The 21,563-nt window shown below is 48.2% G+C and overlaps 1 protein-coding gene and 1 non-coding gene across 3 annotated transcripts; both read right to left on the bottom strand.

The window, feature by feature from the left end:
* Positions 1-319: 319 nt before the first annotated feature.
* Positions 320-17,706, bottom strand: LOC121155624 (general transcription factor IIH subunit 2). 2 transcript variants are annotated; one of them, XM_040979057.1, is made up of 16 exons: positions 17,381-17,706; positions 16,984-17,070; positions 16,452-16,529; positions 16,156-16,192; positions 15,832-15,918; positions 12,238-12,288; positions 11,905-11,959; positions 10,665-10,770; positions 9,513-9,603; positions 9,315-9,402; positions 8,786-8,893; positions 6,302-6,365; positions 4,488-4,591; positions 3,913-4,015; positions 2,425-2,464; positions 320-608 (listed from the first exon to the last, which is right to left on the bottom strand). In XM_040979057.1, exons 2-16 carry the CDS (start codon positions 17,037-17,039, stop codon positions 477-479), a joined length of 1,200 nt encoding a protein of 399 aa, XP_040834991.1. In that variant the 5' UTR covers positions 17,040-17,070; positions 17,381-17,706; the 3' UTR covers positions 320-476. The 2 variants fall into 2 exon arrangements, with proteins under 2 accessions (XP_040834991.1, XP_040834992.1); XM_040979058.1 differs by lacking the exons at positions 16,452-16,529; positions 17,381-17,706 and having other exon boundaries at positions 16,984-17,066.
* On the bottom strand, positions 15,686-15,763 carry LOC121155646. The gene has a single exon (XR_005883695.1). It is a non-coding gene; the product is annotated as a small nucleolar RNA SNORD83 (small nucleolar RNA).
* Positions 17,707-21,563: the final 3,857 nt, after the last annotated feature.

The following is a 21,563-nucleotide window of genomic DNA, read 5'->3' on the forward strand; positions in this document are numbered from 1 at the left end:
TCGAGGACAGCCCAAAGCCTTGGGACCCTGCACCCGTGTGGGAGACCTGGAGGAAGTTCCTGGCTCCTGGCTTCAGATTGGCTCAGCTCCAGCCTTTGTGGTCACTTGGGGCTGAATCATTGGATGGAAGATCTTCCTCTCTGTCTCTCCTCCTCTATATATCTGACTTTCTAATAAAAATAAGTGTTTAAAAATGAAATTATCACATCAGCTTAATCATTACAAATGAGTTACATATAGTACATAGGGACTGAAAACATTATGACTCTAAACAACAGAAAAAAAAAACAAATGAACCTCTACAGAACTGCAGGTATTCTGGTGACAAATAAAAAAATTTAATAAAATATTATATTTTCTTAGCAAAGAGTTTCTCGGGGAGATTTCTTCTGGCTTTATTCCTTGTGTCTTCGCTGAAGCTTCTTCTGAGGATTCATTTACACATGAATATGTTCTGTTCTGACACACACCGTACACTACAGGCTGGAGTCCGGTCCTGAAGGAGTCGGCACTTTATGAATACAGCCAGGACAGCAGTGCAGCGTGTCGTGGGCAAAAACATCACAGTCCACGCAGAAGACGCTCCGGCACGCGGAGCACGCGTACACCTGCGTTGGAGAGACAGGGAGGGAGTGCCTTCCGGCATTCAAGTACGTGCAATTGCTATGTTCTCTGCTGATCCTCTCAAGAATTTCCCCACTCACCCACCTAACTCCACTGTGTACACTCTCCAGTGCAAGTTAACTGTGGAGGGGCGGTTAAGACCATCTCTCGGGATGCCTACATCCTGTGTCAGAGCTTGGGGACCAGACGCTCCCATCCCAGCTGATGGGAACACACTTGTGTGGGGAGGTGAGCCCACACTGACTTTTGAGCTTCTGACTGAAGACCTGGGTGGGTCCCAGCTACTGTGGCCATGGAGGGAAAAGTGAAAAGGAAGAAGAAAAAAAAAAGGCTAAGGCATGCCGGGTCGGTAGCCTAGCAGCTCAAGTCGTTGAACGCGCTGGGATTCTGTATGTGTGCCAGTTCACATCCCAGCAGCCCCGCTTCCCATCCAGCTCCCTGCTTGTGGCCTGGGGAAGCAGTCGAGGACGGCCCAAACCATGGGACCCTGTACTCCCACGGGAGACCCGGAAGAGGCTCTGGGCTCCTGGCTTCAGATCAGCTCAGCTCTGGCCGTTGCGGCCACTTGAGGAGTGAATCAGCAGATGAAAGATCTTCCTCTCTGTCTTTCCTCCTCTATGTATATCTGACTTTCTAAAAAAGATAAATAAATCTTTTAAAAAAAGATTTTGAAAACGAGTCTATACTATGACAGGACTGCCTCGGCTACTGTCAGGAGCTCTTTGGGGCTGGTACAAGAGCTCGACTGCAATGTTAGGGACCAGACAGGATGGCCGATTTAAAATGACCCTACTTTCAGGCCCAGTGCGGTGGCCTAGCAGCTAAAGTCCTCACCTTGAACACGCCGTGATCCCAGATGGGCGCTGGTTCTAATCCCAGCGGCCCTGCTTCCCATCCAGCTCCTGCTTGTGGCCTGGGAAAGCAGTCGAGGACGGGCCAAAGCCTTGGGACCCTGCACCCGCGTGGGAGACCTGGAGGAGGTTCCTGACTTCGGATCTGCTCAGCTCTGGCTGTTGTGGTCCTTTTGGAAATGAATCATTCCTCTCTGTCTCTCCTCCTCTCTGTATATCTGACTTTGCATAAAAATAAATAAATCTTAAAACAAACAAACAAACTATTCATTTGTTTGAAAGGGAGATGAAAAGACATCTTTCATCTGCTGGCTCAATCCCCAAATGCTGGCAACAGCCAGGACTGGGTGTCCCACTGCACTGGGGTGTCTTACTTGGGCGACGGGGCACCCAGCATCACCTATGGTTTACTTAGGCGCATGCACAGGGAGCAGGCTCAGCAGTGGAGCACCTGGGACCAGCTCGCCGACGGGCTGCTAACACTGCAAGTGGCAGCTTGCTCCGCGGTATCCCAGTCCCTACACGACCGTATATAGTCAACGTTTTAACAAATATTTCCTTACTGGCACAACAGGAGGATCCCTTTTTATCTGTCGCCACCTTAAATGGTGACTCCACCTTAAATGGTGAATTCAACATGAGTTATAACAGAACCTAAAGAATAATGTGAAGAAAACAGTTTATGCACTTATGAATAAAATTCAGTTTCACTTAAAAATCAAGACAATGGATCAAAATATTTGTATGGAAAAATCAGAAATCAGAATTATGCAGCTAATATTTATACCATTTTGCTACCATTTTATCTCTACCTACTATAGTAATATTTATGATTAAAAAAATCTGATTTCACACTGGTATTTAACAACTTGTAAAAAAATTCGTTACACTACCATGTTCTCAATGGTCCTTGCATATTATTTACTATGTAGAAAATCAATGAACTTACATGCTGGTCTTTCAATTCCCCTTGACATCCATAGCAAAATCTGAAAAAGACAGTTGAAGAATCATTGTTTTAACAGAATGCAATATAAAGCAATTTAGCAAATTTAAATAACTAGAATCATTTAATTACCCAATAATTCTCTTTAAACTTTTTTTATTATCATTATTACTTTTACTGGCGAAGTAGAGTGAAAGAGAAAGATCTTCCATATGCTGGTTCACGCCTCAAATGGCCGCCATGGCCAGAGCTGAGCTGATCTGAAGTTAGGAAGGAGCCAGGAGCTTCTTCCAGGTTTCCCACGTGGGTGCAGGGGCCCAAGAACTTGGTCCGCCCTTTGCTGCTTTCCCAGGCCATAAGCAGGGAGCTGGCTGGGAAGTGGAGCAGCCGGGACATGAAGGGGTGCCTGTATGGGATCCTGGTGCTTGCAAGGGGAGGGTTTAGCCACTGAGCCATCGCACTGGGCCCCAGCTCTGTCTTCAAATCTTTTTACTAAAATTTTCACTTCTAGTATATTTAACCTTATCCAAAAATAAACAAGTATAAGCAAAAAGGATGAGTGTAATTCTTACTTGTCAGTTTTGGCCAATATTAAGAAATTTCATAAAATTTATGTTGGTGAATTATGGGAAAATCTACATGAAACCTCTTTGAAGGCCAACTTTACAAAATCTGTCAGGAACTACCCAGTCTTTGCTCTCATCTTCAACAATTGATACTTGCTCTTTCGAAGACACAAACATCATTTTGGACCGTAAAAGAAGTAATCTTCAATATTCCACGGAAGGCACCTGGCTATCAAACTTCCCGGCTGCCATTTCGCCATGAAATACACAATGGTCCATCTTCAAAGATAAGTCTGGTCTAGACATGGCGATATGAAATTGACTTCCAGATTATTTTTTCAGTGTGAAAAGAAACGATAGGTTGAGACATAACGTTCCACTGGGTAATAATGACTGAACGTGGCTCCCCACAGCGGGTTGTTCAAACGAGTCCATCTGTGTTTCTCAAAAACTATTCTACAACACACTACCTGCCTTGATTTCAGCCCTTATTTCACAGGAGAAACATGAAAAACAATTTGACTACTTCCGTCATCCGGCCTCTCCTTTTCAGTGGTATGCTGGCGCTGTACTGTGTGACTTTTAGAAGGTCAACTGTGACAATACTCAGAAATGTTGAGAACTGGTTGTTAAACAGCTGGCATTGAGACACTGGTCATGATGGGAGCATTTATCCCATGGAAACCAGCAAATCTTTCGGGGAACAGCTATACCGCTATACCATCCATTACTGATGCTACCAAGGTGGGTGCAAGGAGATCCACGGGTGTCTGGAGAGACAGAGCCCTCTAGTGCTGAAGCATTTCGATCATAACCCGGGCGTGCTGCAGGCCACCTCACCCGGGTGACTCTGAGTGTCCTGGGTGAAGCACCAGGCGTCTACTCACTCACTGCACCACTGAGCTAACAGACAAGACTCACGTACCTTTCTCCTTTGTGTTCTTCTAGCGGTATTTCTTGGAAAGGATCCAAAGGGAAGAGATGATGGTAAGACCGTGCCAAGTGGGGAGCAGACACCAGCGTGAGGCCTAACAGAGGAAGCACAGACTTGGTGAGGAACCCAAGCAGCAGGGTACCCGGACTTTGACCATCATCCAGAGACACCTGCCGGTGTGCGGGCAAAGCAGGTCCCAGCAGGACGCCTTAGCTCCAGCACACATAAAGCCAACCTCTCAGTTGGCCTGTGCTTCTGACTAGATATCATTAATGTTACATGTATGTGTCATCTATGTAAGTAAGGGAATTGGGAAAATGTCCACTTGCTCTATTGCATTGCTTTTAAAGATCAGACTTTCCTTCAGAGAGGGAATCAAGAAACTTTTCTAGAACATTAGGTCTAACCTGGAAACAGATATACCAGGTACTCAATGAAAATAATTTATTCTTTTTCCACCTGTTAAATCCTGAAATATGAACAGAATTCACACTTCCCTCAGCAGGGATACAGATAAGAAGTTATTCGAGATTAATCGATTGAATAATGAACAGGTGGTCCCTTACCGCAGATTTTGCATTCCACAGGAAGCTCGGAGTACTTGGCCCGACACTGGGGACAGAAATAGCCTCCTAATGTGAGCCCTGGCTCAGAGCTGCTGTCCAAATGCCTGCGGGGAAAAAAATGACCTCAAAAAGCTGACACATAAAGATGTGGAGTGTTACAGCCAAAGAAAACATGCGACCTCAATCTTAACACCTGGGGGCCCGGCGGCGTGGCCTAGCGGCTGAAGTCCTCACCTTGAACGTGCCGGGATCCCATATGGGCGCCGGTTCTAATCCCGGCAGCTCCACTTCCCATCCAGCTCCCTGCTTGTGGCCTGGCAAAGCAGTAGAAGACGGCCCAAAGCCTTGGGATCCTGCACCCATGTGGGAGACCCGGAAGAGGTTCCTGGTTCCTGGCTTCGGATCAGCATAGCATCGGCTGATGCTATGCAAATGTTGAACAGTTTGCTCTGTTCAACATTTGCTCTGGGCACCGTAAGGCTGAGTAGTCGTCACTCCCGGGATAGCTTGGTGCCATCACTGGCACTTCCACTCACAGCGTATCAGGGGCACATCTCCCCAAACACACTGAGAATGGGCACCATTCCATGCCCTACGGGAGCATTACTCGGCCTGCTGCAGCTCAAAGGGTTTTTCTCCTGGCTTCTAGAAGGTTCCACTGGCATGGGCAGCTGACTGCAGGGCAACTCTGTGCACATGTGCAGCTCGACCCTGTGGGAATGCAGCCACCCTTCAACTCAGCAGGACCTCCAGGCTCTGCAGGACAGCTTGCAAATTCCGCCTGGACTAGGAAGCCAGAGCCCCACAGGGTCCCCCTCTCTGGTTCCCCTCTTTTCTACATTGTTGCAAAATGCCCCACTAAATTCCTGTAGCTGGAGACAAGTTTTGTTGGTGAATCTTTAGGATGAAGCTTTCGTTGTACAGTTGTGTAGCATCTAAAGCTCTGGGGAACCAGTGCTGTGGCACAGTGGGCAGAGACGCCGCCTGTGACAACACCGCACATCGGTGCCGGTTCTGTCAAGGTCTGCAGTTAAAAACAGATCTATTCAGTAAAGCCTGGGCTCATTCCTTTCTTTCCCCAACAAAGTCACTTTCAGTTTTTACTTTCGATTTCGATCACTATTGGTTTTTTCATCAACGTAAACAAGGATGCGGATCTAATCTCATGTCCACCTGCTTCTCGGATGTCGAGTGACACCCCTGCCTTGCTGCTTTACTGACAGCCTCTGCACAGGAGCATACAGGGTCGACCCTCAGCCCTGGTCACTGCCCCACGGGAGGGTTGACCCTTAGCCCTGGCCACTGCCCCACGGGAGGGCCGACCCTCAGCCCTGGTCACTGCCCCATGGGAGGGTTGACCCTTAGCCCTAGCCACTGCCCCACGGGAGGGCCGACCCTCAGCCCTGGTCACTGCCCCACGGGAGGGTTGACCCTTAGCCCTGGCCACTGCCCCACGGGAGGGCCGACCCTCAGCCCTGGTCACTGCCCCACGGGAGGGTTGACCCTTAGCCCTGGCCACTGCCCCACGGGAGGGCCGACCCTCAGCCCTGGTCACTGCCCCACGGGAGGGTTGACCCTTAGCCCTGGTCACTGCCCCACGGGAGGGTTGACCCTTAGCCCTGGCCACTGCCCCACGGGAGAGCTGACCCTCAGCCCTGGTGACTGCCCCACGGGAGGGCTGACCCTTAGCCCTGGTCACGGCCCCGTGGGAGGGACTCTCTCACAGAGCCCTCACACTTGCAGCTCATCTTCTGCATCAGTAACTTAGAGGGGGGATTCACAGTTTATCACTGACAGTTCGCACGTTTACTCACGCCATGCTGAAAGAGGGTTTTGCGTCTTGATCAGACATGGAAGCAATGGTGTGCTGGGGAAATCCTTCACAGGAGAAAAGGTATTAGTGTCTGCTTGTAAGCAAAGCACAAGACAGAAAATGTAAAGATGGCTCTAACAGGATATCGACAAAGCTGTACAGAAATGCCCAGTATCACCACTCAGACATAGCTGCGTATGCTTACGATAGCCAAAGGGAACTCGCTACAATTCCAAGCTACAGGAAAAAGTAAACAAGACAGCTTAAAGGGCTGTCTCTCCCAAGGACTTTGGATTCAAATGTTCCTATCTATATTCTCTAATTGAATAACTTCATTTATTTATTTTAAGATTAAGTTAATTGAAAGGTAAAGACAGAGAGCGCAAAATCTTCCCTCCACTGGTTTACTCTGCAAACAGCTGAGATGGCTGAAGCCAGAAGCCCACGAGCTGCTTCTGGGTCTCCCACCTGGGTGGCACGGCCCACGCGCCTGGGACATCTGCAGTTGCTTTCGCTGGCGCGATGGCAAGGAGCTGGACTGGAAGTGGAGTGGTGTGAACTGACACCCCTATGGGATGCTGGCAGGGCAGGTGGAGCTATCTCACACCCCTGGCTCCCCAATGCCGCTTTTGTAAAAATCTGGGACCAGTGCTGTAGTACAGCTGGTTCAGCTTTCCCTTTGCTGGCAGCCAGCCATACTGGACCATCAGTCTGAGTAGTCCCAGCCGCTCCACCTCGCTACCCCTGCCTGCCAGGTGACTGGGACGGCCGTGGGTGACGGCCTGACTGCGTGGGTTCCTCCACCAACTGGAGAGGCCCAGAAGAGCTCCTGGCTTCTGGCTACCAAGGCCACGTGGGAAGTGAACCAGAGGATGGAAGAGCTCTCTTTTCTCTGTCTTCTCTGGCAGAAGTCACTCTGCCTTGCAAATCAATCAGGTAAAGGAAGTTTGTCAATTTTACGTAGTTTCTGATGGAACTGCGGTGTACATTAGTCACCTGACTACTGCCTTACGTTACACGTTCACCTCTCTGCAAGAGCACACGTTTCTGTTACATTTTAGAAACTGCAACCCCTACATGTATTTTTCACATTTAATTTTAAATTCTCAAATATGTTCACAAAAAGAAAAAAACATACAAAACATTTTATTATGCAAGACTAAAAACCTACACACACAGGAAAACTAAACACGTAACTGGAAAATATTTGCATCAGAAACTTGATGTTCCTAAAGCCATCAAGTCAATTTGAAAAATAAATTATAAGTTTAAATGATACTTATAAAATGGAGCAAAAAAAAACATATTAGTAAACCAAAAAAGATGAGTCAACAGAACACTTAAAATCTATCCCGTGTTTCAGCACGCATTATTCTAAATGCCCCGTCTGTGTGTGGCACACACAGCGGATATTTGAAAGTAAATGAACACAGGCTGACCGCTGATTTAAAAACATGCCAAGGATGGAAAACCCTTTCACTTCACTGAGAAACACAATTTGTTTCCTGGTTTTTTAGTTTACCACTGTTTTCATGAAGAAATTTTTGGAAAACAAAGAAGATGAAATATTTTGTAGATGATCTAAAATTAATCATTCTTTCTCCTGAAAAAAATAAAAATCACTTAAAGTAATCTGACGTTTCTCTAACACATCTGTGTTTATACAGTTTGCATTATACAACTTGGTCATACAGTACAGAGTGGATACTGTAGGCATTTTTTTAAAAAAATTCTTAACAAAAGCATTTTTCTACAAACACGGCAACTTTTTTTCTTCCACAATACAGAAAGTCAGTAGTGTTTTCTGGGCAATAGGGCCTGATTCTTTTAATCCTTTCACATCTCTGCATTTCACAAAATTCTTGCAATAATATTTTTTCCTACATAAAAAATAAATAACGATTAAAAAAAATCTATTTTTGTTGGAAAGGCAAATTTACAGAGAGAAGGAGAGACAGAAAGATGTTCCACCAGCTAGTTCACTCGCCAAGTGGCCACAATGGCTGCAGCTGAGCCAATCTGAAACCAGGAGCCAGGCGCATCTTCAGGATCTCCCACATCAGTATAGGGTCCCTTTCTAGGCCACAAACAGGGAGCTGGATGGGAAGTGGAGCAGCTGGGGCATGAACTCGTGCCCATATGGGATCCTGGCACTTACAAGGGGAGGATTAGCTAATTGAGCCACTGCACTGTGCCTCATAATTTAAGAAATTCTTGGGCTCAGTACATTGGCTCAACTGGCTAATCCTGCACCTCCAAGCGCAGCATCCCACATGGGCATGGCTACTTGGGGAGTGCCAGCGGACGGAAAATTTTTCTGTTTCTGTTCCTCTGTACCAATCTGGTTTTCCAATAAATACAAATAAATCTTAAAAAAAAAAACTCTTCATTGTTAAAAAGTACATCCTGTGCAAATGAAAAGAAAGCTTAAAACAGATAAACACATTTTAAAATCCTCTTTTGAAATGACAGAATAAACCCTTACCCATCCGAATGAGTGAGCACTCGGAGCTTGAACTGGCAGGGGGCGGGCTGACGTGATGGGTCAGCAATTCTTTGTAATGACTTTCGTCTAAAATGACGTGGTATGTGCCTACCGGGATTAAGAGGAACGCAAGAGAATCAATCAGTCCCACAGGCGTAACAATGAATGGCAATCCCTACATCAAACGGCAGGCGCTGTAGCCGCTGAAAAAGCTGCACATTTTCCAAAGCGCAACTTAAGCTAAATGATTTTTAAGTTTATTTAAATCATCTCTATAAATTTCTTTAGGAATAGGGGTAATGGCCACTGCATTAAAACCTTCATGAAGTACTGTAGACCCTGGGAAGTACGTACGTCCTCAAGCCCTGACACAGCTCCTGGCAATTCGCTGCTTTTTGAAATGGTGTCCTCTAGGATCAACAGCATATTTTAGCTCATTTACGTTTAGTGGTGTAAGAAAGACTCCAAGGTCCTAATTGAATTACGGACAGGTTTCTACGAATCAAGATTGGATTTCCCAGATACGTACCCCCCGTTTCCCGAGCAAGGACCGTGCACACCCGCACCTCTGCAGACAACCCGATAACAGACACCCTGATCTTTGCTGCCTTGAGGCTCTGCGGGGTTTCAGGGGAAGGAGACATTTTAAGCATTAATATATTCTCCAAATCAAGTGTTGACAATGAGAACGCGTTCTGTAATGCTGGCTCTGGTGTACTGGCCCCACCTTGATCAAATCATAGATGTTGGATGGGTCGCAAGTTGTCAGGCTGCTGAAGATGATCAGGACTTCTCGACTTGTGTGCCCGGGCATGTGCCTGCGGGAGGATAAAATGCTTTGCGATCAGCTGTGACACGTCGCCAGGCGCCAGTCCACCCACACGGCGGGCACGGCCGCCGACTCGCGTCAGCACTGCAAGCACTGCGAGTAGAGTTGAAATATTCTAACGTCAATTTTCCTAAAACGAGATGCACCCTTAAAGAGCTATTCTCTGAAATCGAAGGTTTGGGGCTATGTTCCTGAAGGGTCCCTCACATCTCCCGAGGTACGTTCTAGGAGTCTGAAGTGTATACATGGAGAAATAGGACACTGATCAATAGATCCATTTCCAAGTGTATAAACGCGGCTTCAACAGTAACACACCTCCTTCACAAAGACTGGAATAGTGGCTAATGCTGACTCTGAGTCATAACATTTATGAATGTTGTATACCATTTTGTTAATGCTAGTGTGTGGGTTTTGAGATGTGGTCAGCTCTTATCCCCAATGCTGAACAGGAATTTCGGTGATTCTGAGGGTTATTTGCTATCACAGCCTCCTTCCACCTGCATTGTCATATTCTTCATTGCTGCTTGCAGATCCTGTAAATGTGCTCATCCTTATTACTGCTGCTCCCTCCTTGTCTTCTCCAAAAATAATAGCTGCTATACGTAGAGTGACAAAGTCTGAACCAAGGTGGATGACTGAGAGATAAAATACACAAGCTTCAATGACAGAGGATTTTCTGTAGATTTCTAGTATATTCCTCACAGTTAAACTTGCCAGACCAGTGTGCAAATAATTCACTGACACGCAGCAAGGGAAACTAATAGCTGTCAATAAAGGTGCAAACAATAGAAAAGTTCTCCATCAGCATATTTCTTTTATACAACTGATACTGCCTACAGGTTTTCATGCTTTTGTAAAATCTTTCAGGATACACTTCACGTATTAAAATTACCAACACCATAATAAATATCATGCATGGCAATATGTATCTTTCTTATTTCATGACTTTGTAACAGCTGAGAGCAGGCAGTCCTGTACTGACACCCTGTCATTTCCTTGTAACTCATTGAAAAACTTCCCAACCAACTAGAAGTCATGCGAGGTACTGACTTTAGCGTTTGCATGGCCATACTCAAGGAATTATAAAGAGACGGTTCTCCGTGGCAGGTCATATCTACAGCTTTCTTCAAAGACGTGATATGTTTCCTTGGGTTTCCTAAAACAGAAATGGAAATTATTTGTAAGAAAATACCACGTACTCATCATGGGAATGTAGGTTTATGCTAAGCTTTACAAGTCTGTGATGCTGTGCAAGAGAACCCATGGTGGACATGTGGCACAGTTACAATGCCATTCGGGGTGCTCACGCCCATGGCAGAGCGTTGGTTGGCATCCTAGGTCATGAGCAATGCAGCTCCCTGCCAATGAACACCCAGAGACAGCAGGGCATGGCTCAAGGACTCCGGCCCCTGGAGGCCGAGTGCTAGAGCCAGACGGATCCCTCCTCTGCCTCCTGGCCTAGGGGCCAGCCTAAGCCCTGGTACTGTGGAATGAACTATCGTTTGGGAGTGAACCAGCAGACAAGATAATTCTGCTTTTCAAGTAGCTAAAAGTTAATAAATAAGCAAACATTTAAAAAAAAAAAAAACACACAAAAAAATCCTGCCAAATCCATTGGAACTGAACCCGCTTCTATGGAGCTCCGGTACAGGCAGACAGTCCGAGCTCACCTACAATACACTTCCCTGAGCCACCCACCCCAACTGCTCACAGACAGGCAGACCACGAGCAAGGCCGGCTGAAGCTGTCGACGATAAGGCCCTGGAGACCGGGGGCCGCTATCAGCCAGCGTTCCACCTCACACAAACCTTGCAGAGAGAGAAATCACCAACTCCACACTGCTTTCCCAGGCCACAAACAGGGAGCGGGAAGGGAAGTGGGGCGGCCAGGACGTGACCTGGCACCTGTATAGGGATGGACGACTGGCCAACTGAAGGCCTGCCTTGGATGGACGGATTCTAATAAAACTGTTTACGTTCAACGACGTGCTGTTCACCACTGTGCAGAAGAGACCACACAATTTAGCTGTTTCGCCTAGAGAGCAGAGGAGCTCCTCACTGCATTTACTGGGCGCTCCTAGGGGCAGGGCACAGGGCTGGGTGAACAAGGCCGAGCCTTAGCACCCACACCGCATTTACTGGGCGCGCCTAGGGACAGGGCACAGGGCTGGGTGAACAAGGCCGAGCCTTAGCACCCACACCACATTTACTGGGTGCTCCTAGGGGCAGGGCACAGGGCTGGGTGAACAAGGCCGAGCCTTAGTGCCCAAGCAAGGTGATTTCACGCATACCTGAGAGTTCGGTCAGTTTCTCAGCTCTTTTACTCTTGGTAATGATGATTCCAATCTCAAAATAAAAACAAAAAGTGGTTAATGATAAACGCTTTTTTCTTAAGAACGAAATAGTACGTAGAAAACAGGGGGGAGAGAGACTTCCCCAGCGTTTCGGACAAATTGAGCAGTGAGCTCACGCAGCTGTAACTTCTGCAGTGACTTTGATTCTCATTGATAAGTACTGCAAAAACCAGCACACAACCTGGATCCCATCCTAGCTCAATTTACAAAAACGACTATTGGGAACACAACAGACATTTAATTCTGAATTCTATCATTTCATCCACATACCTGACTAATAGGATTTTGATCAAAATATTCTTCCACGAAGTATTCTAGTAACTGTTCAAAGAAAACAAAACAAAACAAAAAAAATATGATGAGTTCCGGGCAAAGTAAGAATGGAGAAAAGGGTTGATTCGTGTCCTGTGCATTCGGTTGGGCATCACTTCCCGGGATTTCTTTCACTGTACAGGTTCTGCAAGGTTTTCAGTAGCACAATACTAAGCAATAAGGAGCCATCATTTGAAACGATAGGCAGGCGGTGAGCTGGGTTTCCTGGGTGTGTCTGGCACAGTTTTAGAAGCTTACGTCCCATCTCACAGTGCCCACGTGGGCTCTTGTCCCAGCACCAGCTTTCTGCTGCATACCGCACGAGGTGGTCTGCAGGTGCTGGCTTAAGTACCTGGGTCCCTGACACCCACACCAGTCACCTGACTCTGATTCCCAGCCTGGCCCAGTCCTGACTTTGGCAGGCAATGGGGGAATGAACCAGCACGTGGAAGCTCCCCGTGTCCTGTCACTCCGCCTCTCCATCAATCAATCAATCAGCGAAAAATCCAGTGAAGAGATGTGACAATTAGCAGAAGTGACAGTAAGTTCTGAAACAGGAACTCACATGAAGAGTGATATCAATAGATCTTTGTGAGCTGGGAAGACAGATTCAAGGAGGTCAAAGACAAAGGAAAATGAAAGAAACAGCTGAAAAAGCAAGATCCTGACTTGGAGCGAGGGAGAACAAAACCATCAATGTGAGAGCCATCACTCAGAAGGGGAAAGGAATGCGTGCTGTAAGTGTGGACAGTAAAGAGGCCTTCACAGGCCAAGAATCATTCTCACTGTTCAACCCAGAAATGAAAAGGCCCTTGCAGTACCCTATGGGTGTTAATTTCTCGATTAATCAACATCAGGCTATCACCAAACTAAGCCTAGACTCTGTCAGGAACCTTGTCTCCTTTCAGGTAGAAAGCTATGGAGACCCTCCCCCACCCCAGGAGTCCTGCAGCTGTGATTGGTCCCTGCCTGCTCTGACCTCACAAGGACCAGAGGAGCATGTGTCCCAGCACCTGCTGGACCGTGATTGGTCCATTTCTCACTGACGTCATAAGGATCCCTATGGTGATGGAACTCCCGCAGCCTATAGAAGCCCTGCGCGGGCCTGGGCTCTGGTCCACTTTGCCAGGGAGCTGTTTTGGTGACCTGTGTGACTTGGCCCCATCTTCCCTAGCGTTTACGACTGGTCGTGGTAAGTGCTGTTTGGTTGGTTTGTTGGTTTCTTGTTCAATTTGGTTTATCCACTTTCCCACTTTTTTCCTACCTGTTTGTTATCTGACCCCTTCTTAGCCAGAGGGGGCTGCAGACAGCTCGGAGAAGGGGGGTCTAGGGACATGTGGAAGGAAGGGCTACTGAGGGAAAATGTGACAGGTGAGGAGAGACTTTTGGGGGACTTCCACCAACCAGGGTACTGTATTTGCAGGGGGCTGGGACTGGGTAGTTTACAGGAGAAAAACCGAAGTATCTTTCAAAGCAAGAACAACACACCTGCCCACGTGGGCGTCCTGAGGTAGGCTCTTTGCTATCAATGACCACTATTGCTGCACACAAAAGCTGGAGCTGGGGCTCTGCCTGGCAATCTCAGCCACAGTTACCTGCCAGTGAGTGGCAGGGCAGGGGGTGGACCCCGTGGCAAGTGCAGGAGCCAGCAGGGAACAGGCCATGCTGGGTTAGGTTAGGTTATCACACCTCCTGGTTTGCATGAAAGCCAGGGATAGGGGACAGGCTGGGCAGGGCTAGGCTGTAGCAACCACAGGCAAAAATTGATACTGGGGGCTGGTCATCAACGGCAAAGGCCAAGACGAGGGAAGGGCTATGGCTGGCTAGGTCAGAGCAACCATTGGCATACACAAGATCTGTGGCTGGGAGCAGGTCTGATGCGGCTCTGAGTGGATGCCACGGCTAGGCTGCGGTTCCCACGAGTGAGAACTGGAATGGGGGTGGCAAACTAGCCTGGACATGGCTACAGGATCCCTCAGCATGGGTGTGGACTGGGTCTGGGGTGTGCCAGACTGGTCAAGGCTCCAGCACCCGCTAGTGTTTGCAAGACCCAGAGAAGGTATAGAATAAGCTGGGCTAGGTCTTGGCACTCACCGAACCACGCAAGAGCTGGGTCTAGGGGTGGGCCAGGCAGGGTTGGGCGAAAGCATCCAATAGTAAGAGCCATAATGGGTGTGGGCTGATCATGTAAGGCTGCTGTTCCTGCCGGGACAGGACAAGGGCCAAGTCAGGCTAGGCCAAGTGCCCACTACCATACATGAGATCTGCCACAGGAAGGAGACCTGAGAGAAGAGCTTAGGGAATTCCTCTGTTAGGAAGCAGACCCTGCAGATGATTACAAAAACCGAAGATGGGAGCAGCCCAGACCAGGCCACGTTACAGTACCCGTTGGCATACGTATGGCTCAGGTCTGGGGGCGAGCCAATGGCAGATGTGAGAACCAGAACAGGGAACAGGACAAGCCAGGTTAGGCAGCAATGCCAGCCTATTCACACTGACTGGGGGCAGCTGGCCTGAACCAGGCTGCGGTACCCACCGGTGAATGCTGAGTGAAGGGAGATGTGCCACACTGAGCTGCAGCATCCACCAGCACACACACAACATCCACCAGACCCAGGGTGGGAGTGTTGGAAAGTAGGTGGTGGTGGTGGTGGCAGGGTTGTGAAGACTCCCCTGGTGGGCCACTGCTCCCGCTGGTGAGCGCTGAGAGCTGGGACTGGCAAAAGATCAGGCTGGACAGAGCTATAAAACCCATTGGTCTGCATGTTAGCTGGGTTGCCCAGATAGATGCATGTGGGGGACATGACAAACAGTTCACTGAGGCCTGCAGAGGATGTATAATACCATGGAGGGCAGAACAGACTGGACAGCTCTCCTGGCCAAGTGCTGCCAGCGAGTATGTGGCTGAGTGGAGACTCTAAGGTGGACTGTGTCAGGCAAGGGAACTTTTGCAAGGATTTCTTCAACCTTGGAGCAACAAAACCAACAGCATCTCAGAACTATCATAACCAACTGAGCAGTACCCTCAGAGCATGGAGATGCCAGTATGACATTGGGGGGCCCTCCCCCCATTCCTAGGTGCTGATCCTTCCCCTTTTTTGCCTCCCCACTTTCCCTAGATACAGAAAGAAAAAAGCAGACCGAAAACAGTTCTCTCACTCACTTCCCCCATTCCTTGATCCTCCCCACTCTAAACAGGGCTCCACATGGGCATGCATCCTTCTTAACTATGCAATCATCATCAAAAATAAAATACGTTATTTTTAAAAAGAGATAAATAGCCACTTTGGTTTGTCATTTCCCAAACCAATGTAGTGAACTATTACTTAGCTCATACTTATATTAACTGAAAAACAGACCTGCATACACCAAACAATAGTCCCACATTCCTTTTTCTTCATACAGCAGCCATCAGTCCAGGGTGATAGATTCGGGTCATCAACGCGCAGAGCGCTCGCGTCTCCGAATGCAAACATCCTGTGGCCTCAGCAAAGGAGCTTTAGAACCCAGGGTCCTTGTCCGCAGGGAGTGAGTTGAAACGAGCTTACTAACCTTTAAAGTACACGTCAGTCTGTTGGGCTTTAGGTCTTGGTCTTCCATGGTTCTCGATCCATCTACCACCACATACAGGTGGCGCATCTACCAGAGAAGGCGACAGTTGTCAGTACAGATCTGACCGAGGAGTCCAAGGTGCCTTTAACAGTCACATATTCTAGCCACACGCATTAGAACACTTTGACAGACACCACTTATATACTGATATTTTAACTGATGCAGAACATTTTAGGGATATAGTGTCTGTTTATGCCACTAAGCCAAAAAAATTCTCTAACCCAAACTAATTCTGTACCGTAAACAAGCAAACAAAAGCCTTACCATTCCCAGACGAACTTGTCCATGGTGTTCAAACACTCTGTGAAAATCACATAAATATTTTAACGGAGTAGCACATGGGATCCCCAAAGCCAAAGCATGCGTTTTTAGGGCAGTACCCTCTTAAGGCTCACGCCTCACTGCAGGTATCCGGACAGGCCGTGATGACCATTTCCCAGCTGGGGCAGCCCCTCATTGGGCATGCTTCCCACTCAGATAACCACAGTTCTATTCCCCGAAACACAGCCGGGTTTGAAGGAATATGCCTCTCCTTGCCTAACACCATCAGGTCCCCGTACCTTTTTCTCTTTGCCTTAAAGAGAATGTCCTCTATCGTGGCTTTCAGGGATCCCGACTCATCTTCTTTAAGAATCTCCCTGGAAGCAACAAGTACCCGATTGTAAAGAGAGGCTCAAGAGGAAGCCCAGAAATATGAGACCGCTACGTCTACACGGAGATGCGGACATGCAAATCTATAGCAGCACGATTCAGCTTCATAACTGTAAACTACCCAGATGTCCAGATGTTACCTTTCCAGATGTGAATGCTATTCAGCAGCAAAGATGGGGCAAAGGGCTAACCTGGGCTACAACACCAGGAGCCTAAAACCCAGTGAGTGAGGGTCGGCCACAGGGATTAGCCAGAGTAAACCCTCAAACAGCAACTTGACCACTGATTGTGTACGGGTGGGACGGAGTGCTGGGATGGTTGCCCAGCCTCGGGAAATCTTGTATAAAGTCACCAAGTTGTGGCCTGAACCTGGGAAACATCCCATCACAGTATTTGCAGGAAGAAGCTGTGTAAATGCAGAGGGCAGCACCACCCACTCACCACGTCCTCTCGTAGCCGCCTTCCCATCGCTTCGTTCTCTCGGGCTCCTCATCCATTTTTCAAGAAACGTATTCTCTGTTTCAGGCCCTGCGAAAAAAAACCTTGGGTGGTCAACTTCCCGCAGGTGTTAAAAATGCATTCAGCTTAAATTCAAAACGAAAAGGCAACAGGAAACATTGAAAAAGCAGAATGCAAGCTCCCCTTCATTTTCTCTACCCTATTCAGCAATGGCTGTCGTGTGCAAACACAGAATTCTCACCACCTTTTCCCCCGTTTCCAAGAAAGAAGAATGCATATTCATGTACCATTTTAGTACCAATAAACACCATTCTGCAATTTGCAAACACACACACACACACACACACACACACAAATGCACTGTAGACACGTCACAGACCAAAATCACAGAATTCCGGGTCTAGGGGTGGTGTCACCACAGACCACCACTTCAGCAGAGTGATGGCGGCGTGCTGACCCTCCGGGGCCTCCCCGACTCTGACAGTCCAATGTTTGCAAAAGGAAACAGGTGAATAAATGCTAGAACTCGGCACGCTGGGCGCCAGCAGCAGCCGGCTGCACTTGGGGACGCCCTCCCCGACTCCGGGGGAGGCTCAGGAAGCGGCCAGCGCGGGGCACGAGCCTGTCCGAGCTGCTCGCACACAGCTGAAGCTGCTCGGCCTGCTCGGCCTCCTTCCCACCCGGCCCGCGGACCCAGCGCATCCACCGGGCGCCCACGGCACCTGCCGCCTGCAGCCCGCCTCCCGCCGGAACAGCCCTCGGCCGGAAGCGCCGCCCGAGCCCTTCCGCCGCACGCCAGCCGCGCACAGCACAAACGTTCCGGCTACGGCCGGCGGCGGCGGTTGCTGGGAGAGAGGCACCGGGGGACCCCATTTCCCTTGCCAAGTTTAGGGTCACAGACGAGCGAGGAGAAGGGCAGAGGCTCAGCGGCCCTTGATTTTATGAATTCGAAAAGGTTGGCCGGGGCCAGGCACTGTAGCCTAACGGCTAAATCCTCACCTGTGCACAGGCACAGATCCCGAAGGGTCGCCGGTTCGTGTCCCAGCGGCCCTGCTTCCCATCCAGCTCCCTGCTTGTGGCCTGGGAAAGCAGTTCAGGACGACCCAAAGCCTTGGGACCCTGCCAATGTGTGCCAGACCCAAAAGAGGCTCCTGGCTTTGGATCGATTCTGCTGTCGCTGTCCTGCAGCGATGGACTTGGTGCACGGAACCGATAATAACACAAGTGGACTACTGACTGATGATCAATAGCCGAAATTTATTAGGGGCAACAGACTTTATACACTGAGGGTCCTATGGGATAAGGGTGGAGGTATTGAGCCTATCAACAAACCCATCAACGGTTTCTATGTTTTTGTTTGGAACTTCTTTTGTCTTTGTATATTCCACCAAGTGTTCTCATTCACGTGCTGTCCACTCAACTGTTCTCATACAAATGATATCCAATCAGGTATACAAAAGGTAGCCATTCGTTGTTATCACACAAATACTATCCAATCAGTTGTTTTCATACAAATATTGTCCAATCAACTGTAATCCTGTGCCCACCGACCTTCTAGGGTACACTGCTTGGACTCATTTGAGCAGTGAACCAGTAGACGAAAGATCTCTTTTTTCTTTATTACTGGAAGGTCAGGTTTACAGAGAGAAGAGACAGAAGGATCCTCTGTGGGCTGGGTTACTCCCCGAGTGGCCTCAACAACTGGAGTTGAGCCAATGCAAAGCCAGGAGCCAGGAGCCAGGAGCCTCTTCTGGATCTCCCACGCAGGTGCAGGGTCCCAAGGCTTTGGGCCATCTTCGACTGCTTTCCCAGGCCACAAGAAGGAAGCTGGACGGGAAGTGGAACAGCTGGGACACAAATAGGCACCCATATGGGATGGCAGTGCTTGCAAAGTAAGGATTTAGCCATTGAGCTATCATGCCAAGGCCTCAGATTGGATTGGTTTTTTTACTCAAATTGAAATTTAAAATTACTGGACATGAAAATCCTCGAGAAGAGGCCTATTAAGATCAAGTTTCAGAGAAAGATTCATCCAAAACCTTAACAATGGATTATCAGTATCTCATAACCATGACCTTAATATTTTGCTTTCTTGGAAATCTTATTTGTTCTATGCCTGAAAACACTCTGTCACAAAGGCACACATAAAGCACCATCCCTAGAATTCAGAATTTACACGCTAAAGTGCCACGCGACATGGCCCAAGGCCATGAGGTGGGCTGACTCCTACACTTTAAAACACAATCTTTCAAAAAAATTTTTTTATTGGAAAAGCAGATCAAACTATGGCACAAAGGAGAGACAAAGATCTTCTATTTGCTGGTTTATTCCCCAGATGCCTGCAACAGCTGGCGCTGAGCCAGTCTGAAGCCAGAAGTCAGGAGCTTTTGGGTCTCCCACGCAGGAACAGAGTCCCGAGGCTTTGGGTCATCCATCTTTCACTGCTTTCCCAGTCCACAGGCAGGGAGCTGAATGGTAAGTGAAACAGCCAGGACTTGAACCTGCACCTACAGGCGAATGTTAGCACTTGCAAGAGGAGGATCAACTAGCTGAGCCATCATTCCAAGATAAACACAATATGCTTCTTAAAAGTTTTGGGCCGACATATTAAGCTAGTGGCTAAGATCTTTGCCTTGCTTGCCTTGGGATCTCATATGGGCACTGGTTCTGATCCCAGTGGCCCGCTTCCCATCCAGTCCCTTGCTTGTGGCCTGGGAAAGCAGTCAAGGATGGCGAAAAGCCTCGGGATCCTAAACCCACATGGGAGACCTGGAAGAGGCTCCTGGCTCCTGGTTTAGATCAGCTCAGCCAGCTAAGGCTGTTGCAGCCACTTGGGGTGTGAATCATTGGATGAAGGTCTTCCTCTCTGTCTCTCCTCCTATCTCTGGATATCTGACTTTACAAATAAATAAATCTTTTTAAAAAAGTTTCACTTACTGACTGTGGCAGATTAGAATAACTATCTGGGACTCAGCGTGGTGGCCTAGCTGTTAAAGTCCTCACGTTGCAAGCACAGGGATACCATATGGGAGCCGGTTCTACCAGCAGCTGTTTCCCATCCAGCTCCCTGCTTGTGGCCTGGGAAAGCAGTCCTGGACAGCCCAAAGCCTTGGGACCCTGCACCTCCATGGGAGACCCGGAAGAAGCTCCTGGCTTCTGGTTTTAGATCCACTCAGCACTGCTGTTGTGGTAACTTAGGGTGTGAATTATCGGATGGAAGATCTTCCTCTCTGTATATCTGACTTCGCAAAAAAAAAAAAAAACAACAACTAGCTGTATCCTCTTTCAGGCAGGGACTTCGCTTAGCATATTAACTCTTTTCCTACCCAGGAAATTTTCAACAGGTGAGACTGTCACATAGGCAGGCTAACTAAGTAGTCCAAGGGCTGACACCAAAAGTCCAAGGACAAAGATGGTACACACACACACACCCAGGTTCTAACCCCATAGTGCCACTATTGTCATTTACTAACACGCACCAACACAATCTCTCCTAAAATGCTCCCAAATGATGTTAGCATCTGCACTCACTTCTTCCCTCCAGGAGAAAGGTTAACAAAAGCAAACAACAGGATGATGGGTCCTCCCGGGAGAAGGTGTGCTGCAGAGGCAGAATCCCAACTGCTGGGAGAACCAAGGGAGACTTCCCACTGCCCCAACTGAGAAAGTCCCAAAGGAAGCTGCTTTCATGCCAAAGTGGAGGGAGGATGCTGCCCTGGGAGCAGCTCCCGGCACCTGCAGAGAGCGGAGGGCCCCGCGGGCTGTGATGGAAGCGCTGACCCCGGGACGCACCATGCAGGTCAGGTGAATGCTGCTCACGAAAGAATGTACCACGCATGCAAACTCCAGACAACATACTTTATTTACAACAGAAAAAATCTCACATCCTGCAACCCATCGGTGAACAAAATCTACCTAGAACCCCACCGCCTGAGAGCCCACGGTTCCAGTCCTGCCTCATGTGTGAAATGGGACCAAATATCAAATTTACCGGAAGTGGTTATGTAGATAACATGTTGTCGTGATGGTCAAAGGAGCTTTGTGTGTGTGCATGTACCATATGAACAATATGAATTTGTAGCACTCCCTACAAATACTGACAGACTTGATTATATCAAAAACACAAAGCAAGATGTATGTGATCAAGAAGCTAGATGGGAATTGGAGGAAGGACCCAATCCTGACACTCCAACATGTGACATGGGCACATCACGCAGCGGCTTAACCTACAACACCCGGTCCTCTGTGTTTGTTTAAATTTCTCAAAAATAATTAAAATACTCATCCCGCCTACATCTGATCCAAAATGACCCTAGTGAGACAGCATTTTCTATAGGGTTCCTTGATAACATGAACCACATACATTAACACCAAGCTCTTTTTTTTTTTTAAAGATTTATTTTATTTTTATTGGAAAGGCGGATGGATATACAGAGAGGAAGATCTTCCGTCCGATGATTCACTCCCCAAGTGAGCGCAACGGCCGATGCCATGCCGATCAGCCTCTTCCGGGTCTCCCATGCGGGTGCAGGGTCTGAAAGCTTTGGGCCGTACTCGACTGC

This window comes from Ochotona curzoniae, unplaced genomic scaffold, assembly GCF_017591425.1.
Source record: "Ochotona curzoniae isolate NIBS_2020 unplaced genomic scaffold, NIBS_Ocur_1.0 contig_293, whole genome shotgun sequence".
Taxonomy (NCBI): domain Eukaryota; kingdom Metazoa; phylum Chordata; class Mammalia; order Lagomorpha; family Ochotonidae; genus Ochotona; species Ochotona curzoniae.

Coding starts and splice junctions, on each gene's coding strand:
- LOC121155624 (XM_040979057.1), bottom strand. CDS start 17,039: ATGGATGAGGAGCCCGAGAGAACGAAGCGATGGGAAGGCGGCTACGAG. Junction 6,366..8,785: donor GTGCTCACTCATTCGGATGG/GTAAGGGTTTAT, acceptor TCTCCTGTGAAG/GATTTCCCCAGCACACCATT. Junction 4,592..6,301: donor AAACCCTCTTTCAGCATGGC/GTGAGTAAACGT, acceptor TTTTCCCCGCAG/GCATTTGGACAGCAGCTCTG.